At 36.6% G+C, this 19091-nt stretch overlaps 1 protein-coding gene across 1 annotated transcript; it reads left to right on the plus strand.

Moving 5' to 3' along the window:
• Positions 1–1547: 1547 nt before the first annotated feature.
• On the plus strand, positions 1548–14769 carry LOC139848663 (G patch domain-containing protein TGH-like). Its single transcript, XM_071838376.1, has 7 exons — positions 1548–1607; positions 2665–2780; positions 11210–11762; positions 12320–12601; positions 12701–12829; positions 13355–13555; positions 13973–14769. The coding sequence occupies exons 1-7, from the start codon at positions 1548–1550 to the stop codon at positions 14576–14578; spliced, it is 1947 nt and encodes a 648-aa protein (XP_071694477.1). The 3' UTR covers positions 14579–14769.
• Positions 14770–19091: the final 4322 nt, after the last annotated feature.

The raw sequence follows: 19091 nt of genomic DNA on the forward strand, positions 1-19091 counted from the left end.
TTATTTTATTTATTATGGGTCACTAGTAAATAATACTTGGGCTAATTAATTGGGCCACTAGCTAGTCTAGGATGGGCTAAGGTCCAATAAGGTAAAAAGTCCAACAAGACTAACTATTGTGATCTAGTAAATAATTAATTAAAATTAAGCATCCAAAAGCCCAAGTAATTATTATTATAAAATAATAATTAATATTTCGTAGTCATAATATTCCGGTTACGAAAAAAGTCAAACGTGCGCGCAGTTCGCGGTTTATTCGAAACGTTAAGTAACACTAACGGTTATAAAGGCTTCCGTTGAACAAGTTAAGTATCCTACGTACTCTAAGGCACGTTTTAACATATAAATGGAAGTAAACCACGTATATCAAGTTTCCAGAGTATAAAGTAACACAGTACGCACAAATACGCAGTTTCGCTAAAATACAAGGCACAAAAGCAAGTCGAAAAAGTCTGGTCGTTACAATAAACCCACAAAGTTTTGACCATAACAACATCAAATCCATGGATTTTGACACAAAATCAAGCTTTTGAACAAATACACTTAAAAACACCATTTTAACACTAAATTGATCATGAAAGCTCATGATTCATACCTTAAAAGAATCAGTAGAGTGTAAAGAACGTGATTTCACGACCAATTCGAGCTCAAGATCAACAATGGGGAATTAGGGTTTGGTTAGGTGGGAGGGATGAAGGTACGGTGTTTTTGGTGAATTTTCTAGAAATGGGGAGAAAATACAGCACACTAGGCACATAATTGGCTTTAATTCCCACACTGTACAACACACGGGTATTTACCAGTTATCTGATATCTTTCGCACAAGATTAGGTAACCCAAACGAGGTCCAATTGAAATAAACAAACCTGTTCTGGGACCCTTGTCACAAATTGGTCACAACACAATTATAATAAAACACTAATAAAATGATTAAAATAAAAAGCACTTAAGACTAAGCACAAACCCTAAGGACAAAAATAGTCCACTTACAACTAGCCCGGGTTTCAGTCTGTTACATTTAGTGGTGCCAAGGCGCTGACGGGTGAACATAGGATGAGTGGAGGAAGTGTTAGTAGTGATTGGATTTGGTGGATTTGCTGGGATCTCGGGTGGTTGTGGTGGTGGTGAGGGAGGTGTGGCATTTTCGGGTGAGGGTGGTGTTGTGTGATTGGAGGTAGGTAGTGATGAGGGGGTGTTATTTTCAGTGAAGCTACGAGAGAACGAGTTAGGTGGTGGATCTAGAAAGTCGTAGGCAGTGGTAGCGGTGGTAGGAGCAGGCGAGGGAAGGGAGGAACCGTATGGAAATGAATTTTCATAGAAGGTAACATGGCGTGATAATATGACTTTGTTGGTGGAGAGATCAAGGCATCGATAGCCTCGATGATTGGATGGGTATTCGAGGAAGATGTATGAAGTAGAACGGGGAGCGAGTTTGTTGGTTATGTTTAGATGAGGGTAACAGAGGCAACCAAAGACACGTAGTGTGAAATAGTTTGGTGGATTTTTGTAGAGTCGTGTGTGAGGAATATCGTAGTTAATGGCGGAAGATGGGAGAAGATTTAGAAGGTAGGCGGCCATGTGTAGTGCCTCTGCCCAGAAAGTTGGAGGTAGGTTTGCTTGAAATAGGAGGGTGCGGATTATGTTATTTATGGTGCGGATCATTCTTTCAGATTTTCCATTTTGTTGGGAAGTTTGGGTGCAAGATAGACGAAGTTGAATGCCATTTGATTGGAAGAGCTGGTGAAAATGGGTGTTATCGAATTCCCCCTTGATCACATTGAAAAGCTTTAATTTCAGTGTTGAATTGGGTTTGAACGAATGTGCGAAATTGTACAAATATATTGAATACTTCAGATTTATTGCGTAACGGAAACACCCATAAATAATGCGAATAATGATCCAAGAAGATAACATAGTATTTAAAACCACTAAGACATAAAACTGGAGAAGTCCATAAATCAGAATGAATAATATCAAATGCAGAATTAACATGCGAACTAGAACTATTGAACGGAAGTCTCACTTGTTTGCCAAGTTGGCATGCATGGCAGAACTCGGGAGGCTTCGTTTTATTACAAGCTATGTAGTTATTAGAAACAAGACGGCGAAATGATTCAACGCTAGGATGTCCGAGACGTTGATGCCAGGTAGTGGGGGTAGTGAGGAGGGCATGTGGAATAGGTTGCGGAGCTGGAGTTGTGAATGGGTAGAGATCTCCGGTGCTATCACATCAGAGGAGTAATTGACGAGTAAAATAATCAACCACAGAAAAACCAAACTCGTCAAAGTTAACAGAGACTTTATTGTCACGGGTAAATTTTCGTACGGATATGAGGTTTTTGACAATATTTGGGGTAACAAGTACATTATTAAGGTGAAGAGGTAGATGGATGTTAGGCAACACACTATGACATGTGTTAGTGACAGGAATAGCATTCCCGTCGCCAACAACAACAGAAGGATATATGCAATGATTAAAGACAGTACTTAGATTATTAATGCTAGATGTAAGGTGGGAAGTTGCACCTGTATCCATGTTCCAATCCGCGGAACCAGGGATGTCACACTATTGAAAACGTGCGGGAGATAACTAGCAGAGGTTTCAGAATGTTGAGGAGACCCAATGTTAAAATATCTCTGAGTGTGACGCGCATGTGGTTGCAGCCCATGAAAAAGATTAGTGTTGGGCATGTTGTAATTGAGTATGCTGTAAGAATTGGGCTGCAAGTATACATCGTTTCTGTTCTGGGCCGTAAAGGACTGGTCTGCCAGAGTGTTATGTGCGTAGCGATGAGCCAATCCAAGTTGAGATATTAAACGTTGATTGTTTTGAATGATTTGTATTAAATGGGCTTGAGAAAACTTCTTGAACTCTGACCTTTGGTGACTGTTGGCATGTGACGTCCACCGAGGTTGAGATTCCGTGTAATTCACCATGATAGATTAATTGATTTGGGATCAATAATTAAATATGTTGTAGGTCGGTGATTTAGATAGGAGTTATCTTTCTTTGTTGTGCGTACACGAATGATCAATACCACATATAAATAGATGACAACTTAACCTAGTGGGCTAACACAAGAAACTGGGCCCTTATAGAGATGGGCTTACAAAACATAAACATAATAATAATGATAATAATATCGGCTAACAATAATAACATATTACTCAAGCAATATAATCAGATCATAAACATAAACATATAAAGAATAAGAACTGAAAATTAAAATGAGCTAACCGAATTGAAGGTTGAACCGGGCTTGTGTTTGACACAATTCCCTTAAACAGATTCTTCGTCTGTTCCCAGGGTACACCGGTCCGAAGCAGCGTACTGCCGAACTTGAACACTTGCCTGAAAAAGTTGTCTATATTGTTCTTCATAAGCAACACACTCTGCTTGTTCAAAAGGATGAACACTATACTTACAAAAGCTTATGTAAAGTTGTATATATGTATGTGTTTTTCTTGAGCCATTTTTTCTACTACTTCAACTAGAGACTACATCTCTTGTTATATGTCTTGGAAGAAAACAAAAGAATGGTGACTTAATGACAATAAAATGTCATTATTATTGACAAGTTAAAGATATGAAGAGTCACAATAATTGCAACCTTCAAACTTACTCTTTAACATTAATTTTAATTTACACATCAAAACTAATTTTCTAACAGTAAATGGTTTGGTGCCAGGGTTATCTTGTATGTTTGCAACTTTGCATGTTATTTGACGTTATGTTTCACGCTCTTATTATTCAAGCGGTTATATAATTGTTGTTCATGCCCTAAGTGAGTTTAAACTTAGATCTTATCTATAAATGACTAAAATCCTTTCCTATTTAATAGCCGTATCGCGAGAGTTGATTTTTGAAAAAGTATAGATGGTGGATCATTTTAGAACGATGGTTTTAATTTAGGGATGACATCGGGTCGGGTTTGGTCGGGTATAGACAATACCAAACCCAAACCCGATTAAGAAACTCACACCCAAACCCGGTACCATACCCGGTGAGTAACCATTAACTAATTAACCGCCGGGTAACGGATTTCCCCACGGATAATCGGGTAACCATTTAATTCAAATCAAATTAAATTAAATGTTAAAGAATTTACAAACTACACTACTAACTGAGATTAAAATGTTAAAGAATCTTGCTGTACAGCTTGTTCATAGTAGCATCCAAGGATTAATCTCAGTTACATGTCTGTAATCAGATGTAATGTATGCATATTTTTTTTGTCCATTTTGGTGGGCCTTATGAAGTGGGCTAGTAGGATATAAGTCCAGATTGGTATTTGTTTGTAACTTTCAATGTAATATATTGAATAAACTAATCGGGTATATGGGTCGGGCATACGGGTCGGGTATATGAGTTTTTATTTAAAATCAAACCCGAACCCGAACCCGGGGAAAAAAGTAAACCTATATCCATACCCGACCCTAAACCCGTATACCCGAACCAAACACGGACCAATAATATCGGGTTTCGAGTTTACCCATCAAGTACGGGTATTTTTGCCATCCCTAGTTTTTATTATTATAAATATAAACATTATGTCTACGAAAAGCACACAATTTTGTTGGCATTTTCTCTGTCAGATTACATTCTGGCAAAAAAATTTTATCGACAATTTCAAGTTTGTTTTATAACGATATATCTTCAAACTTTATTGGGCTTTTGAGCAGCGGTCATGAACTCAAAATTTAGCCACCAAATTATCATCTGGATATTAGTTATTTGCGTTATCCAGACTGAAATTTTTATCCCGAGATCGTTAAATTCATAATTAATTTTAATGTGAATACAGGCTTATCACTTAATTTAGCACTTATACAACGTGTAGCCTAGTTCCCATACGTAATCAAGATGGGTATGTGACCCATGTGCTATACTTATCTACTTTTTGTTTGATTCTACAAATTCCACTTTATATATAGATAAAAGTACGTGGTTGGTCTCTCTAATTATACGTAGTACTCCGTACCAGATTGCAAAGGTGTTCATAAATTTGAAGGTTTAGATGGTACAATTTTTTATGTGTTGAGTTATCTTCTTGTCATTAAATCTTCATTTAAGTAAGATGGAAAAGGTTGACTCAACATATACACATGATTGTATGTGGTTTATTTATAATGTTGAAGGTAAAGGAAGTCCACGGTGAAGAGTTACGTAACTTTAATGTTGAAGTATTGTGATGTATCCGTGTCATTTCCTTCGTCTTTTTGGCTTGATTTAATTTAATTGATTTATGTTTATGTAAATTGTGATAAATATATCAATCCGTATTTGTTAGTTTTACCAAACATATCTTATACAGTTATACTATATAAACTAGACTTACATTTAAGTTTATTTATTATTTATTATCACACATATTTAACATTGCTAATTGCTAATATACATTTATAATTCGCTTACTTTTCACGCTAGTGTTGATGTTTTAATTTTATGGGTATGAATCATCATATGTTCCATTTTAAAAGCATATAGGACACTTTAAAGCTACCGGAATTCTTCCTTATAGATAAGGGCCTAAAAGGTGGTGTTCCCTTTGCAGACTTTAAAATGTCTTATGTCTGCGGACGGGCAGACGTTTTCATTTAAGATCATTTGTTTTTCTAAAGACATAAAACAAAATAAGATCTTAAAATGTCTTCAGCTTCACAGCTCTCTACTATAGCTTCCAAAACTTGAAGACAAATCATCTTATCTTCCAACACTCAGACCATTCCCAATGGTACGCCCTCGAGGTGTGTCCTCACCTTGCCCTCTAGGGCACCGTTGGCATTCCCCATTTCCTTATGTGTCCTCACCATGTCCTCAATGTTTGGCCCTGCAATTTTTCATGCACAAGCACAAATGAGGACGGAGAGAGAATCTTGTACATTCTTTTTACTTGTACTCTAGGAGTAGAAACTTGTATATTCTTTTATTTAATTAATTTTGTGGGGTATGTGATGAGGAGGGAGTATGTCATGGTTGGTAGTGGTGTGTTATGTGAGTGTTATGGGAGGAAGTGGTGAGAAAGGAGGAGAGAGTAAGCTGATGTGGCGCTGAGAAAGTGCCCATGACGGCGTCATGGTAATGGTCTCACAACTACAGTTATTATATTGTAACCACCTACCCTTCTCTTCCATTCTTTCACCACCAACCTACCCTCATGCACCTCTAGCGGCGGCAACCTCCGACGGCACCCTCCTGCGGAACCACCACCAGCTACCACCACCAGTGGCGGCCGTACCCGACTGCAACACTCAGGGTTGCACTCCAAAATTTCAATTTGTTATTGACCTTAATTCTTGTTTGAGATAGCATCTCTATATGTTGGTATAATTTTTGCACCATCTCTATTTATAATCTGATTAGATCTTTTGCACAATTTTTTACTTGGGTTTACATCTTTGTATGTGGTATGTGGGTGTAGTTGGTATTGGTTTGAGATTTATTTTGACTAATTAATCAAAATGATAATGAATGTTGTTTGAGTTTGTGATTTTTTGTGACTAGCGACTTTCCTTTTCCTGTTTAACGATTGTCGCTAATGAATATTGCAATTGAGAATAAAATATGATAATCGTATTTTATATGTTCTTCATTTATGTTTAGGGATTGTATCTGCAACCTTTTATTATAAGTTGAATTTTTTAATAGTTTATTTACATATTTTTTTTTTTCACTTTTCAAAACTTTATGATAACAATTAAAAAAGTTATGATATTTTAATATTTGTGAATCTTTTAATTTAATTATAGAAATGTGATGATATGATTCTTGTTAAAAACTTTTCTTATTACCTTTTAGTTCAACAAATGTTATTTACTTAAATAAAAACTGAAAATTATAATAATTCGGGATATTAAACTATATTTAGCAGACATAAAAAAACAAACAGTCTTCAATGTGGTAAATGTTCAACCTACAGACCTTCAGGCCACATCTTCTCTACAAATGTGGTTCGCAGATCTTCAGACAAAAACATCTTAAAAAACAAACAGCACCTTGTGATCATCGATATCGGTATAAGATGATAATCTTCATGCTAACAATTTGCTTTCGCACTTTACCGATGTATTTGTTTATCAATTATTCATTCAAGCAAGATGCTAGTAAATTCACCAATGAATCTAAGACCATTCACAGTGGTGCCCGGGTGATGGGGCGTGATGGGGTGTTTTTGTGGGGTATAATGCTGATTTGGCAAAGGTGATGGCGTGATGGAGTTTGTAGTGGTATGGGGTGATGGTTGTGTGATGGAGTTATTTTATTATTTTTATAGATTTAATTAAATTATAAAAGGATTTATCTAAATTGTGATTGGTTGATATCTCCATCACCCCCAATTTTACTTCCGTGATGCTCCCATCACGCTCGCATAATTTTCCTCCCATCACGCCCCATAGTGGCGTGATGGAGGCGATATAGAGGTAAAAACTTGGCCATCACGCTGCGATAAGAATGGTCTAATTGTGAACCAAAAATTAACACTCCAACAATATCATCGATATTGTTATAATTCAGTAGGCTTATAACTACTTTTAGTGGCCTAGTTCTTGACTGTAGACTAATAAGTATATAGAGAGAATATGAGAGAATATGAGAGAATATATATTTTAGTGTGTCTTTTATAAACTCATAACACATATTTATACTCAAAAAATCTACTATACAATATCTATAATAATAATAAAATTAACATCCAATTTAACTTTTATAACACTCCCCCTTGGATGACAATTTTATTAGAGAATAACTAGTACTGCCTCGTTAAAAACCTTGCTAAAGAAAACCCATTGGGATAAAACTTTAGCTAAGGGAAAAAGAGTGCAGCATAGAGTTGACTCCCCCTCAAGTAGGCAACGCCTGATTTGTTACATCTTCTGAACATGCCTCATGCCAATATTATGAATGTGTGTTCTGAAAATAGCAGTTGGAATTGCTTTGGTGAAAAAGGTCAGCAGAGTTTTTGCTGGACTGAACATATCTCATTTCAATCTGGTTGTCCTTAATGAGATTTTGAGTGTATGAGAAGAATCTAGGAGGTATGTGTTTTGTTCGGTCACTTTTGATATACCCTTCTTTCATCTGTGTTATGCAAGCTACATTATCTTGATAGATAGTTGTTGGACTTTTATCGCGTTATAGTCCACAAGAATCAGTAATGAGTTGTGTCATTGATCTCAACCAAAAACATTCCCGAGTAGCTTCATGTAATGCAATCACTTCGGCATGATTTGATGATGTTGCAACAAGTGTTTGTTTTTGAGAACGCCATGATATTGCGGTACCTCCATTTAGGAATACATATCCATTTTGAGATTTAGCTTTATGTGGATCAGATAAATAACCTGCATCTGCATAACCAACCAAATCTTGTTTCGATTCGTTAGAATAAAATAATCCTAAATCAGTAGTTCCTCGAAGGTATCGAAATATGTGTTTGATCCCATTCCAGTGTCTTTTGGTAGGAGCTGAGCTGAACCTTGCCAACAAATTAACTGCAAAAGAAATGTCAGGTTTTGTACAATTTGTAAGATACATAAGAGCTCCAATTGCACTAAGATATGGTACTTCTGGTCCTAGGATATCTTCATGATCTTCACAGGGATGAAATGGATCAGTGTCAACATTAAGTGATCTAATAACCATAGGAGTACTTAATGGTTTTGCATTGTCCATATTAAAACGTTTTAAAATCTTTTCAGTATATGTTGTTTGATGTACAAGTAAACCATTAGGCATATGTTCAATTTGTAAACCAAGGCAATACTTGGTTTTTCCGAGATCTTTCATTTCAAATTCTTTCTTTAGAAGTTGAATGGCTTCATGGATCTCTTTATTTGTACCTATGATATTAAGATCATCAACATAAACAGCTATGATCACATATCCGGATGTTGTTTTCTTAATGAAAACACATGGGCAAATAAGATTATTGGTATACCCTTTGCTTATCAAGTAATCACTTAATCGTTTATACCACATGCGACCCGATTGTTTCAACCCATATAAAGACCTTTGTAACTTGATTGAGTACATTTCTTTGAGTTTTGCATTGGTTGCTTCTGATACCTTAAATCCTTCAGGTATCTTCATATATATATCACTATCAAGTGATCCATAAAGATAAGCAGTCACAACATCCATGAGATGCATTTCTAAATTTTTAGAAACTGCCAGGCTGATTAAGTATCTAAAAGTAATTGCATCCATAACAGGAGAATAAGTTTCCTCATAATCAATTCCTGGTCTTTGAGAAAAACCTTGAGCTACAAGTCTAGCTTTATACCTTGTAACTTCATTTTTCTCATTTCTTTTTCGCACAAAAACTCATCTATATCCCACAGGTTTCACATCTTTAGGTGTGAGAATGATAGATCCGAAAACTTTTCTTTTATTGAGCGATTCAAATTCAGCTCGTATTGCTCCTTTCCAATGATCCCAATCATGTCTATTTTGACATTCTATGACAGATTTTGGTTCTGGATCATCATCATCATTCATGATGTCATATGCAACATTATATGAAAATATCTCATCAAGATTTTTCATTTCATTTCGGTTCCATAATATTTTTGAATGTGCATAATTGGTTGAAAATTCCGCATTGACATCATCAATCTCCTCTGCAAAAGGAGTATTGATTTGTAGTTCTTCTTGAACACTTTCTTTTACCTCATTATCAGCTGATTTTCTTTTTCGAGGATTTTTATCTTTGGAACCAATTGGTCTCCCACGTTTCTGGCGTGGCAAAGACTCAAGAATGACATTATTGCCAGTTTTTGGAATTTCAATTCGAGCTGGAGCATTTGCTGCTGGTATATATGATTTAGTCACTCTTTTTGTATCTGTAAATGCATCAGGCAATTTATTCGTAAGTTCTTGCATATGCATTATTTTTTGAACTTCGGTCTCGCATTCTTTTGTGCGAGGATCAAGATACATTAATTGAGGTTCACACCATGAAACATCATTTTTTTTATTTTTTATTTCTCCCCCTAATCTAGGGAACAATGTTTCATTAAAGTGACAATCAGCAAAACGTGCTGTAAAAACATCACCCGTCATGGGTTCAATATATCTTATGATTGAAGATGTTTCATATCCAACATATATTCTCATCCTTCTTTGAGGACCCATTTTAGTGCGTTGTGGTGGTGCGATAGGAACATAAACTGCACAACCAAATGTTCTAAGGTGGGAAATATTTGGCTGATGGCCAAAAGCAAGTTGCAAGGGAGAATATGTATGACTTTCTAATGACCCGTCCTAATCCATATGGACGAATACATTACATTTGGTTACATCGCGATGTACTTGACCTCTATATGATACATTTTACAAACATTGCATTCGTTTTTAAAAGACAAACTTTCATTACATCGAAAGTTAACGGCATGCATACCATTTCATAATATATTCAAACTATAAACGACTTAATAATAATCTTGATAAACTCAACGACTCGAATGCAACGTCTTTTGAAATATGCCATGATTGACTCCAAGTAATATCTTTAAAATGAGCAAATGCACAGCGGAAGATTTCTTTCATATCTGAGAATAAACATGCTTTCAAGTGTCAACCAAAAGGTTGGTGAGTTCATAGGTTTATCATAAAACGATAAAATTCATCATTTTGATAGACCACAAGATTTAAATCCTGCATGGTACAAATGGGCCCGAATCCTATACCCACCTGTAATGTACATGCGATATCTTTTAAATACAGTACACCTTTCTCGTGTACGAAATCATCTTTCATAAATCTTAGTAACCGTACACATATCTTGTGCACAAAAATAACATACACATAACCTGTGTATAAAATCATTCTCTCGATACATAACATTCACTTTTCATTGCTTTCATAGCTTGGCTTGGTAACCGACCTTAACATATAATGCGCATAATAATATCCCCAAAACAGAACATCTCGCCTGTATAATAATCATATAAACTTCGAAGTACTAAACACCACGCCCACTAGCCCTTCCGTCTAGTGAACATTCTGGGTGGGGGTGTTAAACCCGGTAGCTACCTTTAGGATTTGCGTGAATTAGGGCCATACCTGATTCTAATTTTCCGAGTAATCCCGAGGTTTAGCCGAGTTGACCAAGTTTGACTGAGTTTGACCGAGTACTCCTCGAGCTGCAAAAACTGAGTACTTGCCGAGTAATTTCGAGCTCTGCAACACTGATTATTACCTTTGTAGGATTAATTACATTCTTATATCTGTTCACTGCTATAACTACTTGATACATACCGCTCTCAGATTTGATCCTCCAATAGTACCAAAGGATTTTGTGCCACATCATAAGTTCCCTGCTACTCTTGAAGTCAACCGAGAAATAACTGAAACTCCTCCAACAGACGTTCCCCCACCCGCGGATAATAATTTAAAGGTTTTGATTGAGGGGGTTGCGACTCTGGTAGCCCGTTGTGGTACATTATTCGAAGAACTTTCTAGAGAGAAAAATCAGTCAAATCCGCTGTTTGACTTTCTTAACGGTGGAAATGGCCATGATTACTATAAACGGAAACTATGGGAAGCACGGCAGAAACATACTGACAAAATTAAACCACTTATGAATGTAAAAGTAACTTCAACTGCACAAAAGTTGACAGCAGATAACCGCGGAAACATTTTAGGAGAAAAACCGCTTGAGAGAACCGCTAAGGATCTAAAACCTGATGTTGGTTCTGCCAAAGAAGTTGTTAACCTTCAGTTCCATCTATCAGATACATTTACTGAACCTGCGTCGTTTGTGAGTTACTAAATTCTGTTTATATTATTTTATATTGATATTGATATCTCTCTAGTTTTGACCTCTGGAGATTCTTGTGCATCTGGACTAGAGATGGCAAATTTGGCAGCTCGGGCATATTGGGTAATTTGTGGAAACCTGTTTGGGTTTAAATAATGGGCAATTTTTAATACATGTTGAGTCGAGTTGGGCAGTGTTGCGTTGACACAAAATACTTCTAATTTAATCGATTTTATTAAATATATTTAGTAAACAGTTGTGTAAATTTAATTACAGCGAGTGGAAAATGATTTCAGGTCAAAATGGGTAATTTGTAAAAAGGTTTGAAGAACTTGGGACATGCTGCATTCACACCCAACATTCTTTTTCCCCTTTTTTCATATGAATAATTGAATAATTAATGGGCGAAATATGAATACAGAAACTGTCTCTAGGTAATTGCTTTGAAGTTGCCACCTTTAATCTGGATCGTATTGTATCCATCACTATGTTCTGCGACAAAATAAAGAATAGTGTTCACGTAATAATATTCATCTAACAAACAAATTTGATTTTAGGTTGAGCCGACAGAAATCACCAAACCGTTCCAGCATGACCCTGCAAAACAAGAACGTTTTGAGCAGTACCTGAAGGAGAAATATCATGGAGGTCTTCGCACCAAAGATGCCGGGGGATCGAGTAAGATGTCAGAGGCTGATCGTGCTCGAGAAAGATTAGAGTTTGAGGCTGCAGCCGAGGCTACAAAACAAGGAAAATGGGGAAAGGAAAGTCAACGTTCCAGTCAACAGACATTGGCTGCATCGGTTGGCCGATTGCAGTTCACTTCCGGTGGATTAGAGGCATGTATTTTAGTGACCACGTGTTTACTCATGATAACAGTGTGTTATATCATATCATATATGAGATTCATAGCTTTACCTAGATTATGTCATTAACAGATGCCCGGAGTTAATCAAGCTGAAGAAATGATTAAGAAGAGTATGTTCCCAAAGCGTGAAGAATTTCAATGGCGACCTGCATCTATTTTATGCAAACGCTTTGATTTAATTGATCCTTACATGGGAAAGGTATCGTCCTTTTTCTTCTTCTTTTCTTTATATTTTTATTTAAATGTAAAAATAGAGTTTTAGAGGATAAAATAAGATATTAGTTTTTGCAATATTACCTCATATACTTCTATGGTTGATGCATAGCCATGTCTAGTTTCATACTTTGTTAGATTTCATCATTGTAATTATCAGTTATCATGGGGCCAACATTAGGAGGACTTATAGTTACAGTCTGAACATTTTGGGGAAATCCCAATAATATCTAAAAGGACTACTTAATGATGGACTGTAATCTACTGCAAATCTCTAATCAATTGAAATAGAAACTACAACTTCAAATTCAAATTCAAACTCATATTATTATAAAGAGGATACACATTAAGGAACACTGATTACCATCAATCAAGTAGAACTGCAATGTGGTTTATAATGATTGTTTACATATTATGATATAAAAGACGGTTGGAATTGCAACTATCAAAATTAGTTTTTAATGTAATGATAATTTGAACTAAAACCGCTAGCTATAATTGTTTCTTGCAGCCACCACCTGCGCCCAGGTCAAGGAGCAAATTGGATTCTCTTATCTTCATGCCAGACTACGTTAAGGCTGCAACACATGAGGAAAAGACCAAATCAAATAATATGTCGTCACCTACAGATGAAATGAACGGAACAAATACCATGGATGTTGACGAAACCGTTGAGGCTGAAAATGTTGAGAGACCAGTTGACCTATATAAGGTATTTTTGTTCTTCTCAAGCATATAGGCATATATCTACTGTATATAACTGATGTTGCAACATGGGCATATTGGGTAATAGTCCATAATGGGTCAAGTCAGGTTCACCTCACACACATCTATGTCCATTTATAATTCCTTTTGGTGTATTATTAATGCGTAGTAAGATTACAATAACTAAATTAATAATCTGATATTTTGAATACAAAAGATGAGAAAATAATTGTTCGTGGGATTGGGTATTGTTGTTGTTATTGTTGTTATTATTTGAATATAAAAGATGAGAAACTAATTGTTCAGCTAATAGAGCACGCAAGGTTGACGTGCTGTTAGGTTTAAAACATCACATAATATTTAAAACATTAAATATTTTAATACATTAAATGTAATTGAAGAAATTATATAACAATGTCTGCAGGCTATATTCTCTGATGATTCAGACGACGAAGAGGAAAGTTCTAACATCAACCAGCAAGAGGATCCAACAAAGAAAATAGAAGCTGCAAATACAACTTTAAGTCGTTTAGTAGCAGGTGACTTTCTTGAATCATTAGGGAAAGAATTAGGCCTCGAGGTCCCCCCTGATCAACCATACCCCGGGACCCACGCCAAGCCCCATCCTACTCAAAACTCGACCATCGATCAACCTCCAACAGTCGGTCAACAGTCACACACGCAGAAACATGATGATGTCACCAAAGACATAAAAGAAAGCCGCAGAGAAAATGATAATGCAGAACTAAATCAAGGAGCTGCTAAAAAGGACAAAAAGGCTAATAAAAGGTATGAAAGTTCTTCAGAGGATGAAAGGAGTCGAAAACGATCAAAACGGGAATCTATTACAAGTGACTCGTCTGATGATAGGGATCGGCGTAATTCAAGACATAAAGAAAGGAAAAGGGAACACAGAAAACACTCGAAACATCGAAAACATAGAAGTCATGAATCGTCTAGCAGGTCTCGCCATTCTGCAGATAAAGAATATAGAGATAGCAAGAGAGAAAAAAGGAAATCAAGAGATTAAAGAACGGAACCTCAAATAAGAGCGATGTTTTTGATTACAGATCTCCATATGCCGTTGGTGCAGATATAATTTTTGATCTATGCTAATAGAAATGTATTGTAGAATTTTAAATTACTGTTTTTATTCTAAAATTGTAGTAGCATGGTTTCAAATTAATTCAACAAGACATCCAGCTTGTCACGCAAGCTTTTCCCCCTAAACAGAAACAGGCATCACAATCATCTTGCTCCATTAAAACTCAAGATCGGGGGAAAAAAAAAAAAAGGAAGAAAAACCCTTGCATTCAAATGTACCAATCAGCCATTCCATTTGAATTGGCCATTAGAAGTTTAAGTGTTCATGTGCATGTACACTTTGGAAACATAGGTTTTTAAGTGATCTACATATACATACACAGACGCATAGAGTAACTCATATTCATACTCATTATTTGTATGTTTCGATAATTCATTCAAGTAAAATAAAGCAAAACTTGTAGTTAGAAATATGAAAAAAAAAATTATTTTAACTGAAATATAAGTTCATGTGCACAGTGAAATAAGCACTCAAACCAATTTACTATGACTCAGTGATGGACATGGCATAATGTAATCATCTGCATACAACGTTAGGGCTCATTTGTTCTTTTTCTTATTAAGTTCTCTTGTGTGAATTAATGTTAGACGTCCGTAGGGAATAAGTGATTGATAAGTAAATATTGTTTGTCTCATGTGCTAAATATCGTCTGAATATTTGAATCTACCAAAATAACCCTCTAGGTGAGGTAGTTGAGAAAACAATTATTAATAATAAAACTTAAAAAGTAACCACCTAAACATAATTTCACATTTATTTGAATTTTTCATTAAAGCACGTCTCATCTAATAAGTCCTAAACAAACACATCTCAATATATTTTCATATTAACTTCCAAACTATTAAGGCGATTAAGTTAAAAAATGAACAAGGCCTTAAATAAGAAAAGTCAACATTTCATGTACAGTGAATACAAGGCAGAAAGAATAAAAAAAAATATATGAAGAATTGCGTAATTGAATGCTATAAATACAAAATTGTTATAACTCAGTAGGCTTATAACTACATTTAGTGACGTGTTATAATTCAGTAGGCTTATAACTACCTTTAGTGGCCTGGTTTTTGACTGTGGACTATTGATAATTATTAGAAGATATAAAGAGAGAGAGAGAGGGTATATATGAAATATATATCAGAAGTGCATCTAATGTAATATCACATGGTACATATTTATAGTACATATACTTACTGTTCAACTTTGGATTCTTATGATAATTGGCAGCCATCATTTTTGACAAGTTCATAACACTCCCCCTTTGATGACAATTTATTTTCATTAGAGATCAACTAGTACTGCCTCGTTAAAAACCTTGGCCAAAGAAAAACCCAGTGGGATAAAAACTTTAGTTAAGGAAAAAAGAGTGCAGTATAGAGTTGACTCCCCCTCAAGTAGACATCGCTGAGCTGTTACATCTTTTGAACATGCCTCATGCCAATATTGTGAACTATTAGACGAGATATGCCAGCAAGGCATATATTGTATATATTATTTTGTATAGTTGACTTGTTCTATTCTGGTACATGATTCTAGGGCTTAGCATATAATTAGCAAAGTTGTTATTTGTTTCCTAGTATAGAGATAGAATCGGCTGTATATAATCACGTGAACAGATCAATGCAAATCATTCAATTGATACAACTTTCATGGTATCAGGCCTAACAATCCTCTAAATTCTTTTCTTCTTTTCTGTCGATTCTTATCTCTTCTCCAAATGGGCGACAAACCAAAATACCACCCTGCTTTAACTGTCACCAATATCAAGAATGCAATTCCTATTATTCTTGAGATGAATAACGGGCAATATAACTCATGGGCAGAACTTTTTCGCATCCATTGTATCGCATATGATGTGTTGGATCACATCCAGCCTTCAACCGAATCTGCAGACTCCTCTTCTTCTGCTACTATTCTTACGGCTCCAACCACAGATGCTGAATGGAACCGCCTTGATGCAGTCGTTCAACAATGGATCTATGGAACCATCTCAACCGAACTTCTCACTATCATCTTGAAAACTAAATCGACCGCTGCTCAGGCTTGGGAAAGACTTCGCAACATTTTCCAAGACAACAAAAATTCCCGTGCTGTGTACTTGCGTCAACAACTCGCAAATGTTAAGCTTGATCAATTTTCGTCTGTCTCTGCTTATTGCCAAGAACTCAAGGTTCTTGCTGATCAACTTTCAAATGTTGATGATGAAGTTAGTGATGATAAATTGGTTCTTCAGCTTGTTTCTGGTTTGAACGAAACCTACCGAACCGTTGGTTCACAAATCACACAAAACGATCGCCTACCTTCTTTCTTTGAAGCACGGTCACGCCTAATTCTTGCAGAGACTCAACTCAAGAATCAGTCAAGCTCTTCTACACCGGTACCTTCGCCAGACACCGCCCTTCATACATCTACCGTGCCAACGCCAGATACTCGTCACCAATCAGGTCAATTTCGCGGCTACTCTTCAAATCGTGGTCGCGGTGGTGGTCGCAATTCCAGCTATCGTGGTCGTAACCCTAACACAAAGGGACGTGGCCGAGGGTTTAGTTCAAATCAAAGCAATCAGGCCCCGTATTGGGCTGCTTATCCACCATGGGCCTGGCCCCCTTGTCCGTATCCCACAATGGGCTGGAATCGCCCCAATTCCTCCAACACACAGCCCGGTCTTCTTGGGCCGAGACCACCACAAGCCCATAACAATTCTACCACTGATGGATCCGGATATTATCCTACTGACATTGAAAGTGCGATGCATACGATGACCCTCAATCCTCCCGACAATACATGGTACATGGATTCTGGCGCCACCTCTCACATGGCAGGTAACCAAGGTAAATTCCTATCTTATTTTCCATTAAAGCTACCTAAACATATTATTGTCGGGAATGGCCAAAGCATACCTATTCTTGGATTTGGACACTCAACTTTACCTTATACCTCACGACCTCTCGTACTCAAAAATATTCTCCATGCTCCCCAACTAATTAAAAACCTGATCTCTGTTCGTCGTTTATCTTGTGATAATAATATTTCTCTTGAATTTGACCCTTTTGATTTTACTGTGAAGGAATACCCGAAGGGAACCAAAATCCTCCGATGTAATAGCTCAGGCGATTTGTATCCCATTACTTCCTCGGTTCTTCATCAACTTTCGTCTTCAACTGCTTGTCTTGCAACTTCTAGTTCTATTTGGCATCAACGACTTGGTCATCCCGGGCACAATATACTCGGGTCTCTTAGCAATAAACAATTTATTTCATGTAATAATGATTCAAAGTTATCTTCTTTTTGTCAATCTTGTGTGCTTGGTAAACAAATAAAATTACCTTTTCGTGATTCTTTTTCTTCTACTATTATGCCATTTGATATAATTCATAGTGATGTATGGACATCACCGGTTGCAAGTACCTCCGGTCACAAGTATTATGTGTTGTTTCTAGACGATTATTCTAATTTTTTGTGGACATTTCCACTTGCTACAAAGTCTGAGGTTTTCGATACTTTTCTTCAATTTAGCACTTTCATTCAAACACAATTTGGCAAAACTATTAAATCGTTTCAATGCGATAACGGAACCGAGTACAATAATAACAAATTTCATCAATATTGTAAAAACAATGGCATGACATTTCGTTTTTCGTGTCCACACACTTCTTCTCAAAATGGGAAATCCGAACGAAAAATACGCTCCATTAATAATATCATTCGTACAATTATGACTCATGCATCCGTTCCTACAAACTTTTGGCAACACGCCCTCGCAACCGCAACATACATTCTAAATATTCTTCCAACGAAACTCCTCAACTTTCAAAGTCCTACTCAAATACTTTTTAACCGTCTTCCTTCTTACCAACACCTCCGCACTTTCGGTTGTCTTTGTTATCCGTTGTTCCCGTCAACCACCATCAACAAATTACAACCACGTTCCACTCCATGCGTTTTCTTAGGGTACCCACAAAATCACCGAGGGTACCTCTGTTACGACATGTTAACCAAACGTTTCATAATTTCCCGACATGTCCAATTCAATGAAAGTGAATTTCCTTTTTCTAAAATTCATACTACCAACTCTACTACATACAAATTTCTCCATGATTCTGTTCACCCCTTGTTTCTGTTTCCGTCTCAATCTCACGGCCCAAGTGCACAATTGGACCCCACTGTTCCAAGCCCAATTTCGAGCCCAGTTTCGTCCACCCATGGTCCACATCGATCATCTACCCAAACTTCACCAGCTTCCTCCTCACTTTCGTCTCCTCTCAGCCCACCTGATAATATTTCTAATCCCATACTCACTACCGAAACAAACAGTGTACCACCTTCTCCTACTAATTCTAAATATACATCTTCCACTTCTAGTCCCACGCCTATTAACTCTGTTCCACCCACACAATCAGTTCAACCTACTCGTACCATTGTAACACGCTCCATGACCGGTATT

Source organism: Rutidosis leptorrhynchoides, chromosome 5, assembly GCF_046630445.1.
Source record: "Rutidosis leptorrhynchoides isolate AG116_Rl617_1_P2 chromosome 5, CSIRO_AGI_Rlap_v1, whole genome shotgun sequence".
NCBI classification, from domain to species: Eukaryota; Viridiplantae; Streptophyta; class Magnoliopsida; order Asterales; family Asteraceae; genus Rutidosis; species Rutidosis leptorrhynchoides.